The sequence below is a fragment of the Mesocricetus auratus genome, unplaced genomic scaffold, assembly GCF_017639785.1.
Source record: "Mesocricetus auratus isolate SY011 unplaced genomic scaffold, BCM_Maur_2.0 Super-Scaffold_100027, whole genome shotgun sequence".
Taxonomy (NCBI): domain Eukaryota; kingdom Metazoa; phylum Chordata; class Mammalia; order Rodentia; family Cricetidae; genus Mesocricetus; species Mesocricetus auratus.
In genome coordinates, this window is record NW_024429208.1 from 2,347,735 (window position 1) to 2,365,429 (window position 17,695).

The following is a 17,695-nucleotide window of genomic DNA, read 5'->3' on the forward strand; positions in this document are numbered from 1 at the left end:
TCTTTCTTTCTTTCTTTCTTTCTTTTTTTTTTTTTTTTTTTTTTTTTGGTTTTTTTCGCGACAGGGTTTCTCTGTATTGTCTTGGAAGCTGTCCTGGAACTCACTCTGTAGACCAAGCTGGCCTCGAACTCACAGAGATCCACCTGCCTCTGCCTCCCGAGTGCCGGGATTAAAGGTGTGCGCCACCAACGCCCGATGAACCCCATGTTCTTGAGACAAAATTCCTCTGCCCACATTAGGACCCAGTAGCTTAACGCTCTGACTCCTCCACCCCCTACTCCACCAGGACGCCAGTACGCTTCTAGAACGTTCCTTCCTTGGCTTAGTTGAAAACTAAGGGTCGAAGGGGAAAAGCGTCCCTGTGGTACTAAAGACAGAATTGGGAAGGAAGGAAGGAAAGGATGGAAAATAATACATATATCCCTGCCTTCCAGCTGGGCCACCTGCACAAGAGATCACTGTGTGGTTTGTCCCTGCTGTGCCTTCGCAGGGGCCGTCAGTACCCATCAGGCCTGATATTCTAACACAGGAACTGAAAACTTGTCTTTCGTTATGGCGAAGCCTCCTGCTTTCCCACTGTCTGGAGTTCCACAAAGTGGTTGCCAGTTCTCTGAAAGTTTTACACGCCTTTATTGTGGTCCCCAGCCAGGAGGAAGAAAACAAAAACACAAAATAAGGCCGGGGGGCTCAGATCTGTGAGCCCAGATACTTAGCGGGCAGGGCTAGGGCAGTGCCCACTTTGTAGCCTCTCTGGGCTACAAGCTAAGAGAAAGGCTGGGCCCGGGCAAACCAACATGACCTTGTCTCCAAAAAAGCAAAACCAGAAAAAGACAGGGGCTAAGAATAGGGAGAGAAGGGGGCCAGGAACGTTGCTTAGCAGTAAAGTGTTCCCCTTCCAAAAGTGAGGGCTCTTCAGTCCCTGCTGTGGGGAGGGTAGGAGGGAAAGAAAGAACCAGAAAAAAAAGCAAACAGTAGGGAGGTGGCCGGCGGCCGGCGGGTGGCGTCTGTAACCCCAGTGCGCAGACAGTGGGAAACGGGAGCTGCGGTTCTAACCTGGGCTCATAACGTGACCCTGTCTCGAAGCCACTCTTACTGAAGGAAGGAAGCAAAGTAACCCACTTCTCCCGTTTGCCTTTCAGGTGGAATGCCATCTCAGGCGATAAGTAAGTTTGCATCTATTCCCTGCCACCTCAGCACCCCCAAGCTGGGATCCAGCAGCCTCTGTCCGGCCCCTGTAGAAAACACTGTCAGAATCCACCTCCTATCAAATGCGCCCGGGGTTGTTAGCAATATCCGAGAAAGCCTGGACTTGACTGACGTACAAACGGATGGGGCGGGGGCGGGGGGACATGCAGGGTCCTACACGTTCACAGAGTCACCCACGGAAGACTGCTCACAGAAACAAAGACTGGCAGAGGGAAAGAGGAACACAGAACCGCGTGGTGAGGGCGTCCCAGCCTCCAGGGTCTGTGTGTCCACATTTGATACCGCCACATCCGACGATTTCCCTGACCGTGTAGGAAATCTGAGCTTAGAAGCTGCTGTCCCCTCAGCACCTGCTTTTACATTACCCATAATTTTTTTTCTTTAACTACTTTTATGAGAAAAATCAAAGGGTCGACTTACATAAGTAAAACAAATAACAAGGGGAAAGTTTCTCAAATGTGATGGTTCGGGGTAAAAGCCTTTGTCTCACAAGCCTGACATCTTACAGCCACATGTGTGTATACACACCCCCCACACCCCCAGGTATGCAACACTGATACACGCACACACACCCTTACACGCTCACACCCTTACACACGCACACGTACACACACCCTTACACACGCATGCACGCGTGCCAAGTTGAAAAAATCTAAAATACAGAAATAAAGTGAAAAATGAATAAGGGAAAGTAGAAAGCAGGTTAATTTTCTGTTTTGTTTTCTTTTTTTCTTACCAGGTGGACCAAATCCAGTTTCCTTCAGTAAGTCCAGCTCTGGGGCCCCACAATCTCCTCTCCTTGACAGCCCTAAGGTCTCTGAGCTTAGGGGACCTCTAACTACCCACCTTCCTGCGTCAGAAGCCGCAAAGTCACGGGGGGGGGGGGAGAGGCCTTTCCAAAAGTGCGCGTCTGCTAAGTCACAATGGGGCCAGGCAGGACCGGAAGGGTGGCCATCCCCCCCCCCCCATCAAGGCAGAGCCCTAAACAGAAGACAAAACAGTGTGGCAGGGAAATGCTAAGCCCCCTTCTTCTCTGTCTTACAGGTGGTTCGCAGGCAGCCATGGTGCACAACTGTGAGTTCTGCCTGGCTGTCTACTGCTTTACATTGTTACTGTTGCTGTGTGTGCCCCGCCCCCATTCCTTCCCTGTGTGCAGACACCTGGGTGTGTGACCCTCCCCCTTCCATTCGCCTTTGTCATCCAGCCCCACCCCAGGCATCAGATTGCACGTCCACTCCCCCCTCCTGTAAGACCTAACACACCTTTTTTTTTTTTGGTTTTACGAGACAGGGTTTCTCTGTATTGTTTTGGAGGCTGTCGGTCCAGCCCGGCCTCAAACTCACAGAGATCCGCCTGCCTCTGCCTCCCGAGTGCTGGGATTAAAGGCGTGTGCCACCACCGCCCGGCTGACCTAACACACCTTAAGTTGGGCAGTCGCATCATCCCCTATAGTAGCACCATCGATCAATCCCTGTGACGTGGGAAGGAAACTGGAGCCAAATATTCACCCAAGAATATAGCCATAGGACCTAGTTGAAGCCTAGAGCTGTAACCCCCCCAACCCCCGAAGCTGCCCGAGTCACAAGCGCCCCTCTCAGGGAAACTTCTCACGGCTCTTCTTACCTTCCAGGCCCGTCTTCAACGCCCATCCGTGAGTAGCACTGTGTTTGGCTTTGATTCTCTTCTCTCCCGGTCTTGGTTCCCTTCCACCCAGCTTCCCTGCACCAAATGTGTGTGTGTGTGTGTGTGTGTGTGTGTGTGTGTGTGTGTGTGTGTGTGTGTGTGTGTGTGTGTAACCCGCAGAATAGGATACAAAGAAGTAATGAGTAGCATCTGTCAACGAAAATCTAAAAACACTACAAAGTAGCAGAAGACAGTAGGCAGTGTTCTAGCAAGGAGAATGAACGGTGCATGCAGGAATACAGAGTCCAGCGGTCTCGGGTAAGTCTGTAATCCAAAGCTGCCAATAATATCCAATAATGAAGGGGCCTTTAGGCGTCCTGCCTCTGACCTCTTCATCACTACTTAATCGTGCATCTAAATTTGAGCTGCAGCTCATCCGTGGAGTTCCTTTGAATGCATCCTTGCTGCCTCTCTGAGTAATCCCCCTAGCAGATACCAGCAAAACCGTTAGAGAACTCTATGTTGGTTCCAGTTAAGAAAAATTAAATGTATTTCTCTCTCTCTTTCTCTTTCTCTCTCTCTCTCTCTTAGTACTTTCACAGAAAACTATAAGTAAGTTCTTTACGTTTCTGCCGGGGCATTTGGGGTTTTCATGGCTTAGCTGGTTCTGCTTCTAAATGCTGGCAAATGAGGAGGCTATTTCTCATGCCCATTTCCTTCCATGCTTCATTTTACAGCCCCAGACACAGCCTTCCCACTCTTGCCGTTAGGAGCTCACATTCTTAGGGACCAGTCGCTACCTGAGACCACACTGAGCACAGATCAAATGCTGATGACGAACCCAGAACTCAATCTGGGTTGCAATGCCCCCCCCGAGTCCCCCACACTAAACATAAAATGCTGAGTTCTTACCAAGGCTAAAAACTCAAATGCCCAGCAGGCATCATAAATGAGCGTGCTGAGGAGAAGCCCGGAGCTGTGGAGAATGGGTTCAAGAGGCCACCAGGTCTGAAGAGGCTGCCCCACTCAGCCCTATTGATTCATGAGGAAGAAAAAATTCAGATGGAGAGTTGACAAAGTAGCTCACTTAATCCACATTTGGGGTAAAATGTCCCAACCTCTAACCGTGCTACGTATCTGGATCCATGGCAAATGCTTGGCTTCCACCCAAGCACACTCTGAGTAGTAGTTTCCACCAGTAGAATTTTTTTAGTGATTGCGGTGTTAGGACAAAGGGGCTGGTTTGATGGATTCAGGTTGACGCCGTTGGTATAGGATGTACCAGTGCCTCTCTGAAGCCCTCATCCGCATATACCTCCCCTACCCTCAGCAGACAGGCAGTTCAGCCAGTTCTCACTCCACGACGAACACACCGTCATAACCCAGGTCCAAGGACGGGACCGGAAACTCCAGATGTCCCAGATTAAGCACGGGACCTTGAATCGGCCACTTTTTCCTGTTGTTGTGGCAGAAAATGTCTCCGGAGAGAAGGCTCTGTTTTGACTCAGGATTTAACGGCAGTCCAGGATGCCAGGGAAGGAAGGCAGGACGACAGGTGTGTGTGGCAACTGGTCACGCTGAATCTGTAGTCAGGAAGCAGAGGAGCACTGGGAGACAGAGCACTCTCTCTTCTTTTTATTCAGTCCAAGACTGCAGCCCATGGGATGGGTCTTCCTCCTCTAAACGTCCTGTGGGGCTGGGGAGCTACCCCTCTCAACTTAAAATACAGTGTGTCCTACTCCTGCAGTGGACCAGAGGCTGGCTCCCAGCACCCACATCTGCAACTCCAGCTCCAGGGGCTCCAACGCCACTGGCCCCCAAAAGCTGACATATAATTAAAAAATTAACATACAGTAATAATTTTTTAAAAAGCTACTGGAAACACTCTGGTAGATACACCCAGAAGCGTGTCTCCTGCCTGATTCTAAATCAAGTTGATAATGAAGCGAACCATCACAGGCCCTGTAGCTGGGAACGGGAGCACAGGGACACAGGCCTGCAGGTAGGAACGGGAACACAGGGATACAGGCCCATATCTGGGAAGAGGAACACAAGACCACTTGAAGTAAACAGAAGGTCTTGCCCCCCCTGGAAATGAGAAGCCGGAATCCAAACTGAATAAAGAACGCTCTTTTTGGTGGAGGCACCGGAGAAGCTAGGTAGAAAAGGCAGATAAAAGCCATGACATGGGGTTTGTGAAGGCATAGAGGCGCAGCAGCCTGGGCTCTCTGCCGTCTTCCTTTTAACTAGCCTAGTCTTGTCTGGCTTTAAGCACAAATGTAGGGCATAGACTGGTTTACAGGAGGAGGAGGAAGAAAGGACAATAAATCGATGAAGAAATCGGAGCCTGAGAAGCATGGCAAGATCAATCTGCAGAGGACTGAGGCAAGAAACCCTTGGCTCTCAAAGTGCGTCAGAGTTGTTAGCACGCTTAGCAGACGTAGGCGGTACACGCTGCAGATACGTATGTAATATGTGTTGGCCCACTCTGTCCAGGCGTGGTCCTGAGCACAGGTGCTGCTCCAAGTGAGTGACATCTCCTCACTCAAGATTGTATTTTGAGATTTTTAAAATGTAATGGAGGCTGCAGAATTGTCTCAGCAGTTAAGAGCACCGGCTGCTCTTGCAGAGGGCCTGAGTTCACTCCCCAGCACCCACACGGTGGCTCACAGCCTTTCCTAGCTCTAACCCAGGGGATCCAACACCCTCTCCCCAGCCTAAGAACCTTCTTCCTCTGGAAACATCACAGTGGGCGTGAAAAGAAATCTCCATGTCTGAATCTGATGGCTTCAAGAGAAACCCAGCGAGGGACACATCTGACGTCAATTAGCAAACAGATGACACTAGAACGGCCAGGCCAGTCGAGCACAGCGGCCCATGCCTGTGATTCACCCTCCCCGCCCCCACTCAGAAGACCGAAGCAGGAAGACGGCAAGTTTGGTGAAAAAAACGGGCTACACAGAGAGACACCGGCGACGGTGAGGTGATGCTGGTATAAAGAGCAGAGGACAGGGAGGCTCAGGAGACGCGGGAAGAATAAGAAGGAGGCTGAAATAAACCGGAGCACCAAAGGTTCACTCAAAGACGGAGAACTGAGGGCTGTGCTGCAGACTGCGGGGTTTGGACACAGAAGAAAGATCTAGGGACAGACGTGAAGGGCTGAGTGGAGGAGGGACAGCTGCAGAAGGGGCCAAGGGTCCTGCAGAACCATCTCTCCAAGCTGGAGAGAATACACGACTTTGGGGCAAAGAGCTAGCAATGCAGATCGAGAAAAGGAAGTCATGGCTAACCTTGACAGGGGAAGGGGTCTAGCTGGGGAAGGTTAAGGACACGGGACACATGGCAGAGCATGGAAGGGACACCAAAAAGCAGTGCTCTGGGCCACGTGTTTCCTCGTGGGTGACAGAAGACTGCGCAGTGGAAATGTTTAAACGGAATGCTTAAATAGAATATTTGAAGATAGTTTGAAGAGCAAAAGACGCAGACATGTAGGAAGGAAAGACAGACAGACAAACACAGAGACCGGAGGAAGGCCCAGGAGATAGCTCAGTCAGCTGAGTGAGAATTCTCACTCTCAACAACTTGCTATTAAACCGAAGATGTACGTGAAGAGCGGCGGCACATGTCTGCGACCCCAGTACTCAAGAGACTGGGGTGGAGCCGGGCAGTGGTGGCATACACCTTTAACCCCAGCATTCTAGAGACAGAGGCAGGGATATCTGAGATCCAGGCCAGTCTGGTCTACAGAGAGAGTTTCAGGACAGCCAGGGCTACACAGAGAGATCCTGTCTGGAAACCCAGAGGGGTGGGGAGGAAGACTGAAGCAAGAAGATGTCAATTTAAGCCTAACCTGAGCTACACAGCAAGACCTTAACCACCTAAACCCCACAAAAATAAACTTAAGTCCATGCAGAATCTCTGAATCCCATTTTAAAATGCAAATGCCAGAAAGACACCTGCATATGACAAAAAACACACATTCAAGGGAGTGTAAGTCGTTAGTAATGAAAATAAGTACAAATTTAAAATGTGTTGAGCATCTGTGTCTACATTTGTATGACTGAGGGAAATCCCAGGTTAGAGTATTAAATGATACTTATAGATACAAGGTTTTTAAACGATGACTCATATAAATTAAAACAAAAAGTAAAGCTTAACATAACAGTGATACAGTTTTTTAGTTACTGAAAACACACCTAATGACAGTGGCCACCAAGAAAAGCAGGGGGAGAATTGACCTGGGATCTGTGACAAAGGCCATTAGTTCTCTATAACATTTTTTCCCAAAACAAATGAACTGCCTAGTAAGTGTGACAAATGTCTTATAATAGATGGTGACCATTGGTACTTGGGCCATTAGTTTGAATGTATTTTTTTATTTATCAAAGCAATAATGGAGCAAATAAAACAATCACACCCCCAAGGAGGCAGACCTAGAAAACCTGAGCTCCTGCAGAAGATCCAGCCTTCCGTGTTTCTAAGACAGAGGAGGGGCAATTCCTCCCCAGCCACTGGGGATAAGAGCAATCCTGGTGTGGTTTCCTCTGTCCCTGGTGAGATTTGAAGGCATCCAACTTCCAGAATGGAAGCCCTTTCCAGTCACAGGTGCAGTTCTCAGATGCTGACAAACCCCAGTGCCTCAAAGAGCCTAGAATTCACAAGAAACAGGTTTCTAACCCACAGCAATACAGTTGCAGAGCCCAAGAGCCTAAGTTCAGACTCACACTTATGAACAAAAAGGCCTGCGCATACTCAGGGGAAAACGCCTTCCCATTTAACCAGGTGGCTTGGCAGGCGGAGGCTCTTGCTGCCAACCCTGGATATCTGAATTCCATCCCAAGACACACCCATGGTGAAAAGAGAGAGCCAGCTCCCACAAACGGGCCTCTGATTCCCACAAGTGAGCATTATACGGCAAAGGACAGTGAAGGATCAAGAGAACAGCTCAACTCAACGCAGCTTAGGACCTGGGACACTTCCTAACTTATCTGGAGAGCAGACGGGAGGGGAGGCAAGAGCCCATCTCTACCATTGGACCCTCCTTTCCATAGCATTCAGACACAAAGCCACCCCACTGAACCCCTCCCTCTTAGTTTGCAAGTGAACAGATATTTCTGTTTCATAAAAAACTATACTAGCATTTTTGTCTTTTTCATTAAAGTAAGACCTGGACCATCTATGATACGTAAGTCCCGTGTTTTCTTCAATTGTGCTGTCATTAACGTCCTGTGAGTGAGTCCCCATGATAACACTGTGAATGCACTGAGATCCGATGTTTCTACTTCTGACTCTCTGGTTCGTTAGCTCTTGAGAATCCCGCTCTCCAGTTTCCCATTTCCCTCCTCCTGTCCCCAGCATCTCCCTCCATTCCCAGCTATCTGTAGCCATTTTGGAGGTGGCAATTGGAATTGCTTAGTGCCTGGTGTGGTGCTGTAATGATCAGTATTTATTAGGTGCTACTTTGTGCCAAGCAGGGACTTGTTGCTATATATATATATGTATGTATGTATGTATGTATATATATATATATATTATCACGTAAGTCATTACTCTTAACATACACAGGAGAAACTGTGAGTTAGCATAGCCTACCACAGTTACTCACACTTAGCTGACTCTCTGAGAAATAATGGCCGCCCCCCCCCACGAAATATATGTGCCTATGGAGGAAAAACTGTGCTCTCTAAAATGAGCATGTGAACAGCTGAGCCGTAATAGAAGTATCACAGCTGAACACAATTTTTCCAAAGAGATAATAGAAAGAGGGATAAGAAAAGGATATGGGGCGTAAAAAAAATTAACAGTAAATTTTCCAAACTTCTGGGGAGTCTGGGGAGAAGTCAGGAAAGAAAATGGCCTCTCCCAGAGACACTCCTCCCTCCAAAAAGGTGGGGCAGTTCAGAGCTGCCACCGAAACTGGTGGATTCCGAGAGAGAGAGCGTGCGTGTGCGTGTGCGTGCGTGTGAGTCCCTCGCAGCCCTTCTGCTAGAACTTGTTTCTGTGTTCTTTGTCCAGTAACCGTGTGATCATTTATTTATCTGTTTCTTTTTTCTCACAGAGAGACAAGACCAAGGTAAGTGCCGTGTCTGCTCACCAGCCCTGGGGTTACTTCCTACGCCCTCCGTCTTCCCGACACCAGACGTTCCGTCCCCCTTGCTTTATACAGAACAGCTTCCTCTAAAGTTACCGGTAAATATTTTAGAAACTGAGAACCCTGCAGACACCGAGTCAGGCAGTGAGCTGCCCGGAGGTGCCTCGAAGGCTTACTCCTTTTGAGAATGTTTAGCTGGGCTATTCTGTTCTTATTTCCAGCTACATAAGAATGCTCACAATGGCGGGCTGCCATGTATGTACGTGACCTTGTTGTCACCACACCCACGTGGCTGGCACCCTCGTCTCTGCACAGCATTCCTTCCCTTCAGTGCCCGTCTGTCACCCTCCGCTGGCCCTTCTAAAGCGCTCTGCTGGAAGCTGCTGTCCCCCTGCTACAGGGTGCCAGGACGGACTTCTGCTGCTCTGAACAGTTTCCACACAATTGTCACCAGTGGGGGGGAATGTCACCTGCTGGTTCTCTTGTTAGAGTTTATAGGTAACTGGGGTTTTAAAACAAAAAGAAAGAAAAAAATAAGAGATGGCAGAAATCTAATGGAATTAGCAAAGCCAAGTCAGTTGAGATGTTACTTATTTGCAAAATAAATGAGTAATTGAGGACCAGGGGAGGTACAGCAGCGGCCAAGACAGAAGGCTCAGGCCTCCCTCCAAGAGCTCACTCATGCATTTGAACATCTCTGACACGTTTAGTGTTCGAGGAGGTTGAGAGGAAGGTGGGAAGTAGTTCAGGGCTCCTACTTCTGACCACTTAACAAAAGCCTCTTAGAACCCGGAAGTGTGTTTCTGCCCTCACTGGAGAGCCTCCCCCCCCCAGCATCGTGCTCTCTGTGCTGGCTTTACCGACTGCTGCAATTGTAAGAAAGTTCCCATTGGATAAGTGCGGCACCTGCTCAGTGCAGGCTCGTCCGCCTCCGTGTGGGGGTGAGTACAAGGTCTCCCGAGTAGCAAAATCTCTTGGTTTTTAAAGCATAGGACAGAGGACTAGCGCAAACGTCAGTGTTGACGGCGTTTTCCTAGTAAATAAAACGTCTCGCTAGAGTCAAGCAAGTGTTTACACACTCCCACAAGACGTCCTCTACCCCCACATGCCACACCAGAGCTCTGAGAGGGGATAAAAAGTAAAAGAGGATTCCCGTAAGATGTCACAGGTCACCTGGGGCTGCCCGGCAGGCTCCTGGACCCAGCTGCACTAGAGCACCCCAGCTCGCTGAGCCTCCCCGGCGGGCGGGGCAGCTCACAAAGCCCCGCCCTCCCGACAAGGTGGAAGGAAACTGGCAGACAGACGTTAGAGCTGAGCAGGCATCTCCCGAGTTGGCTCTCTTGACTCCTCAACAAAAAGAGCACATTTTCAAGTAACGGAGGCGAGAGACGATGGGCTCAGCAAGCTGGGGTAGAAAAAGTCCCGAGAGAGAGTAAGTAACAAAATTGGGGGCAAAAGCCCGAGAAACGGAGTTTGTTCCGTTTCTGCAGTATCCAGACAAAGTGGATAACAAATGAAAAACAGCTTGTCTCTTTTTCATCCTTTCAACATGACTGTGTTAGCGTCAAAAAAAAAAAAAAAAAAAAACATACTGCAGCCACTCGTTATGAAGGGCCGGGAGGGTCTCTTCCCTACCCAGCATCCCTGTCGGGACAGACTTTATCGTTAGACGTCTACTGTCGCCACTCCTGTTGCCGGTGTCGGCCCAAACTAACTGTCTGTGCTTGGATTTTAGACCATGTAGCAATGCCTATCTGTAAGTGCCTGGTAGAAAGCAGGGATCCCAAAAAAGCGGGGACAGGACCGTTGTAGAAGACCCCTATCCAGTGGGGTGCTTCTGCTTATGAATATCCAGAGCATGTCCACTTAACGAGCAATCTGTTATTAGAAAGGTAAACCGCTTGACTGAAAGACCGGGGAGAAAAAAAAAAAAAAAGAGAGAGAGAGATTCCCAAAGCAACATGTTAACAGCTTAGCTTTTCCTAATTTTTTTTTGTAAACTATTTTTTTTCTTATGTGCATTGGTGTTTTCGTCTGCATGTGTGTCCACGTGAGGGCTGGGATCCCCTGGAATTGGAGTTCTAGACAGTTGTGAGCTGCCGTGTGAGCCATCTCAGCTACGGAGGCCGGCAGCCAGATTGCAGAGACAGCCAGGAAGGAATGCAGGCCACACAGACCGCAGCAGGGGACGGAGGGGGCTGAGTGCATCATGGGCTCACTGCTCCCAGTTGACCTTCCTACTGTGTAGGGGAAAGGGAGCTACCGTACACAGGGCCAGCCAGTCACATCTGACCAGCCCCTCCCGTTAGAAAGCGCCCCTGCCTCTTGTCATAGACAGCTTCCTGGGGGAGGTCTGGCATCGTGGGCAGAAGCACTAGCAATGGTTAGCTCTTGGGGGAATAAAATAATACAAGGAAAGAGACTGGAGCCTTGTTCCAAATATTCTGCTAACGTGCTTTTGTTTCTCCTGCCAGTTACTCCCATGACTTTTTGGTAAGTTGTTTATTCATCTATTTCTATATTTCAGTACCGTTTCAAGCCTTTCCCAGAAGTAAAGGATTTTGGATGTGTTTCCCAACCCCCTTGCCCTCTCTGTTGTCTAGAACCCCTTAAGCACTGGAGAACTCACTTACTAACATGCACAATGGCTAACTTCTCTGTTGCCTAGAACCCCTTAAGCACTGGAGAACTCACTCACTAACATGCACAATGGCTAACTTCTCTGTTGCCTAGAACCCCTTAAGCACTAGAGAACTCACTCACTAACATGCACAATGGCTAACCACCAGTGAGTCCATGCAACAAAGAGGGAGGAGGGGTTAAGCCCTGTGTGGTGCTGTTCAAAGAGCACCGCAAAGAGAATGTTAGGAATAATTAGGGCTGACACTATTTTGAACGGAGGTCCTGCTTTTGTACATGACGGCTAGCCCTTTAGAAAACAAACGTGCCCCATGCCCCGAGGTACATCAGAGTGTGGGGTCTCCATAATCCCACTTGTACAAACACACTCCAAGGAGTAATCCTAAATATGGGGCATGTCTCTCCGGGGTCTCCTTCAGCATGATTCCTAGTGGAGAATTTACAGGAGAAATCCTTCACCGCTGAACTGGGAATCTGTTTCTCCCCCCTCCCCCTCCCCCTGTTTCCTAAGAAATGACCTTTTACCCCTTTCTCTCATCATCTACCTCTCCCAGCATAGTCTTAGCTTTCCATGTGACAGTTAGGTCAAAGTGACAGTCCCGCCACTCCCCTTAGCAGGGGAGTCAGTTCTGTCTGTTCCCAGCAACACTTCGGACACTGTGGCATGGGGTTCCTGATACCAGAAGCGGTTATTCCTTCAGTGTGCAGTCACACACTAATCGAATGATGATTTAAAAAAAAAAAAACCCTTGCCTATTAGCATTAAGACAAATTTTGTTCAGGACACTAGAGGGAGCGATGCCCCCAGCCTGGGTGGTATTCTCTCTCGGATTCACCCACCTTCTGGAAGCTCTCTACATCCTCCCTAACCCCTTAAAGAGCACTTTTATCAAATTATTGTATTTTCAACTCTTCCCCGAATGCCCTGTGAGAGAAGAGGAGACTGACATTGCTCACAGCTACTGCACCCTCCCAGCTGAAGACCAATCCCCACCGCCCTGGTTCTAGCTGCCCACGGTTCTTAAGAAGTGGCGGAGCTATTGACTTCCCCCCAATCATGACATGAGCTGTCACAAGAACCAGAGAAATCTTAATGACAGTTCACACAAGTTTTGGAAATAAAAATGAACTACACTACGCAATGGGGACCTCGAAGGACTGATGAAAAAATAAAGAATGGAATAGACAGCCAGCAGGGTGACTCCATGGATGAAGGAGCCTTGCTGCTGAGCCTGGCAACCCAAGTTCAATCCCTAAAACCTCGAGGGTGGAAAGCTTTTAGAAGGCCCGGTGACGCCAAGAAGCTTTCATCTGACCTCTACACACACACACACACACACACACACACACACACACACACACACACACCTAATTAGAAATCTTTAAAAAGAAATAGTTATGTTCTTTCTAATTCTGCTATCCTTATCCTTCTCCTAAAATATCTAGAGTACTTCTTGTTCCACAGCTCTCCCCAAGCCAGCTTTAGAATTCTCATTAAACCCCAGAGACTGTTAATAATACAAACTGTAACCAAAGTTTAGACACAGATTGCAAATGAGCTCCCTCTACTGTACAGGAGAGCACAGTGTTCGTGGTCCCAGGATTGAAGAAAGGCAATGAAGAGGGGGGTGTGTTAGGAACCTGTCAGTCTCCTAAAAATCATGACCCTTTGCCTTGGCTAAGAATCTTTTTTTTTTCCATTTTCTGAAGAAAAAATGGCTATTGCCTCCTATAACTGATCCCGCATGCCATAAAAAAAAATGGCTATTGCCTCCTATAACTGATCCCGCATGCCATAAAGATGCTGAGGGCTTCTAAGACATTCATGGCCGGGGGGGAGGGGGATGTTCAAATAATCTATGAGAAGGTAGCATATTCTTGGAGGATAGAATGTCTCACTAAACCCTTCCTCCAGTGTTACAAGTGGGGTCTTAATGGGACCTTAGTACATAATTTATTTTATGACTAATCTGTTTTCTTTTCCTTTTAAGTGTTCCCACCGATAGACTGAGGTAAGTTCAGGTCTTCTCCCTCAAGTTTCCTCAAGTGGGTAGCATCCTTGGCCTCCACTCGCTCACAGGCACTTTTGACATCTGACCACTGAACTCAGAGACACAAATAATCTCCCATCCCTTCCCCGCCCCCCCCCCAATGTTTGCTAGTGTAAGTGTAAACTGTTCTATCCGTCCACCCGCCCTGACCACGTGTCTCTCCCATCCCTCGACCTTCAGTACTCTCTGAGACACAGTCTTGAAATTTAGCCTGTGGGGAAACCCCTACACCAGCCTAAGGATCTCCCACTTCAAATCAAAACTGGGAAATGGCTAAGGCTAATGAAGGCAGGGAGAGCAGCCTTTTACACCAAACGAGTTGAGGTACAGACGCACAGGGTTCCAAAGTGTCTCACCTTTAACCCAGCGGGGCTCGACAGCAATGGCAGGGACCTGGGGCTTGGGGATAAGGAAAACCCAGCGTTCACTGACGATGTGTTCGCCTTTATCTCTTTCAGTTGACAGTTCCAGGAAATTCAGTAAGTTTGTATCACTCCTCACCCTTCCTGTTTCTGTGATTAGCCACCCTTGCGTTTCTGTTGCCAAATCTCCCTGAGTTGTGAATCCTCCTATCTGAGAAAGTCATTCTGTCTTAAGTGGTCCCCTCTTGTTTCAGTTTTGGCCTCTTCTTGTCTTTTTCCTTTTGTAGGAATATACAGTATCTTGTCTCTGATTCGGTTACTGTGGAAGCCCACCAATGGAGCCTATGCCATGACATAGCCCAGCAGTTTCCAACCTGTGGGGTCCCAACCCCTTTGGCAAACCTCTATCTCCCAAGCATGTTTACATTGCTATTCATAACAGTAGCAAAATTACAGTTATGAAGTAGAAACAAAAATAACTTTACAGTTGAGGGTCACCACAACATGAGGAACTGTATTAAAGTGTCACAGCCTTAGGACGGTTGAGAACCACTGACATAGTCTGTCGTAATGGGACCAGCTTTCTCAGTGCTGCCCTCTGACAAACCGATGGTCCTCACTTAACATGAGAAGTAGTCTTGGGCTGACAAGGCATGCCTGTCAAAACACGATGGCGATTGTGACCACCGTCATTAGGAGAATGGGATTTTGAAGGGACTTGCGGAAGAGTAAGGGAAGGCTGCAAATGCCTTCCATTAGACCCAGGAGGACTGACATCATCACCAGACTGAGGATGTGGATCCTATTAGTTCAGTGGGAAAGAGTGGTCTTCTCTGTGGGCAGGAAATGGAAAGGAAGCCCAGTTTCAGCAGTTTCAGAAGGCTTGAGTTCTGGCCTGGCCTCATAGGGGAGCACCCCCACACCTGTTTCCACAGATGCAAACACATAAACAAAATAAAAATAATCTTCTAGAGAAAGGCTATTGAGAGGTGAGTTCTCTTGAGGTTGTTTTTTTAGCACTACCTCTTATGGGTAGTGAGTTCCTTAACTATTCTGAACTCAGATATGTGATGTAGTTCCCCATACTCCCTGTATGCCCAAAATTGAGGCATGTAATTCTAAGCGAACCTGGGACGCTCCTCTTATTCAAAATCTCCTAAGGCTTCCAGTGTCTGCTTTGGGGGCTGCCCCCCGGCAGGGGAGTTGAAGCCCTACAAAAGGCGGAACACCTGCACCCCAACCTCCTCCTGAGCGCCCAGTGAACATGTCCTCACTCACTCCCCCAGCGGAACATGAGGAGAACACATTCTGAACCCCAGTAGTTCTTAAAGCTCCTCTCTTTTTTGTAAGCGGGGGCACTCACCTCCTTTTTCTCTGCCTTCTGAATGACTTTATTTGACAGGCATGAGTTTTGCTGAGCCCTCTGTCCATACCAAGCGCTCCCTCCAGCAAGAATCCTCACAGTTTGCTTTGATAACCTAGATAGTCCTTTTTCCTGATTTAGGGAACCAAATTACTAAAGAGAAAAAAAAAAAAGCAAGCAAGCAAAAAAAAAAAAAAAAAGAAAGAAAGAAAATCACAGAATTCTTACCCAAAGCTACAAATTGAGTTCTACGAGATCACACAGAAACTGACGCACTGGAGGGCTGGCCCAGCCACACATGGTTAAAGGGACTTGAGACGTTGACAAATGAGCTAGTGCACGTTTCAAAAGTGACATTTAGGGCTGAACCCTGGAGTCTGGCTAGCAGGCTCACTTCCCAGCTCAGCCTTCAGCGTCACCCAGATGATGCTGTCATTTCCTCTTCAGCTGTACAAATCAAACGACAGCAGTGTCCGGCTCACCTGGCTACTTCAGAGACTGGACTGGAGAGACTCAAAGCGGGGGAGGGGAGGAGGGGCGGGCGGGGAAGCTCAATGGTTAAGAGCACATACTGGTCTTGCTGAGGACCTGGTTCCCTGAACCCACACACAGCGGCTCGCTCACACCGGTTCCAGGGAATCTGGTAACTCCCCCTCTCGCCTCCAAGAGCACGCTGTGTAGTGCACTTTCACCAGAGACACACACGTAACACAAACAGATCTAAAAGCGTAAGGGAGAGGTGCTGGGAACGAAGTGAGCTCGATGGTTAACAAGCTAGCACCCTTACTGCTTTTACGGGCTGAAACATGCTTTTTTTGTTTGTTTGTTTTTTGGTCAGCAGGGACAGCACATTTGAGTTTTCTTCCGTTCTGAGAGATAACTGTTTCTTCCCACATAACTCTTTCACTCTGACTTCTTCCCAAGCTACAAAGTCATTACCCCCGTAACCACTCCTCATTAGTCCTACTATTGAACCAAGTCCCTCCCCCATTATATCCCACCTTTTCTCTCACTGGTCTTCCATTTTACTGAAAAGAACCCAGAATTGTATCAATAATATCTGTACTTCATTATTAGCTATCAATGCCTGCATTATCTAATCTCTAAGTCGCATAAATATCTGCACTACGTGATTTCCACCATTTTGTATTCTGGGGGAAAGTCGGTCTTGGGGGGAGGAGGGGAAAGGAAACGCTGGATGCCTGAATCACGCGCTTTTGCTGTGTACTCAGTTCTATTCCCAGGTTGCATCGACGGAGGAGGCCCCCAAACAACAGATTCCAGAGCCCAGATGGTAAAACATGGAGGCACAATGTGCCCAGATGGAAGCAGGGAGTCGATAAGAAGGAAAATGGTGTTCGGTTCTAAGGAGTCCTATACAGCGCTGCAAAAAAAGGACGCCAGGCGAAACAGGGGCCGGCGCGATAAATGTGAGCTAGTGGTTCCCAGGAGGCTCGAGTCCCTCTGCCGGCACAGCTCCGAAATGCTCGAGTTCGAAGTCTGCCATCCTAAGAGGCGCGATCCCCATTTGATCAATCAGATAGGAGCCGCGAGGAGACAAGAGTGTCAGCCAACGAGGCACGACCAGGGGCTTCCAAAAAGACAGGAATCTCAAGTGAGGTTTGACACAGGATGTGAACCTGTAGCTGAAGCCATATGGTGTGATCCGCCACCAGTGGTTTGCAAAAGACGGGACTCCCCCAGGAGGAATGACGAAGGTATACTGAAGAGACCGGAATCGAGCACACGAAGGCCTGAGGACTGCCCCCCGGCCCCACAGGAATACCAAGAACGGGGCAGCACCCGTGAGAAGAAGTATTCGGAGGCACCACCACCGGCCTCAGCAGAGCCGCCTCCCCCTGACATGTGATCTTCAGGGGCAAGCTGTGCCTTGGCCCTCACCAGGGTGGGTCATGGTTACAAAATCCATTTCCTCTGGACATCTTCATTTTCTGCTATCCAGAAGTTTGCCGTTATTAGACTTGCCTGTCACAAACTACATCTTCCAAATTTTGCTCTGTAATTCAATACGTATATATACTCCAATGAAGAAAGACGGCATTCTCTGAAATAAAATGTCTTTATTGGATATCTAATAAGTTCCTTTGACAGTGTTCTCTCTCCAGCTTCACCCAGTTGACCTTATGACCTTGATGGCTGCAAATGCTTTATTAGACACACACACACACACTACATAGGAAATAAAAGTCAGACCTCCTACAACCAGGTAGTTTATGACAGAAACAGTGACCACGTAAGCACAATCAATATTTTTAAAAGTCAGTTTTAAAAATGTGTCCAAAAGTAGTTTACATAGACAGTCTGGTAAGAGTTTAGAAATAAAAGAGGGTCAGAAATC

General features: G+C 48.4%; 1 protein-coding gene across 15 annotated transcripts in view; it reads left to right on the plus strand.

Annotated features, from left to right (window-relative positions):
* The window catches only part of Tsbp1 (testis expressed basic protein 1), a 48,002-nt gene extending 30,570 nt beyond the window's left edge, over nt 1-17,432 (plus strand). For 12 of the 15 annotated variants that reach the window (XM_040732293.1, XM_040732286.1, XM_040732290.1 and 9 more), the window contains 8 exons: nt 1,140-1,163; nt 1,946-1,969; nt 2,251-2,280; nt 2,837-2,857; nt 3,421-3,441; nt 7,991-8,014; nt 8,888-8,902; nt 16,581-17,432. In XM_040732293.1, coding sequence (XP_040588227.1) covers nt 1,140-1,163; nt 1,946-1,969; nt 2,251-2,280; nt 2,837-2,857; nt 3,421-3,441; nt 7,991-8,014; nt 8,888-8,902; nt 16,581-17,206 — 785 coding nt within the window. In that variant the 3' untranslated portion in view covers nt 17,207-17,432. Of the gene's footprint in view, nt 1-1,139; nt 1,164-1,945; nt 1,970-2,250; nt 2,281-2,836; nt 2,858-3,420; nt 3,442-7,990; nt 8,015-8,887; nt 8,903-11,394; nt 11,414-13,551; nt 13,573-14,069; nt 14,091-16,568 lie in introns of all 15 variants that reach the window. The other 3 variants (XM_040732301.1, XM_040732288.1, XM_040732291.1) reach the window with 3 other exon arrangements.
* The last annotated feature ends 263 nt before the right edge of the window (nt 17,433-17,695 follow it).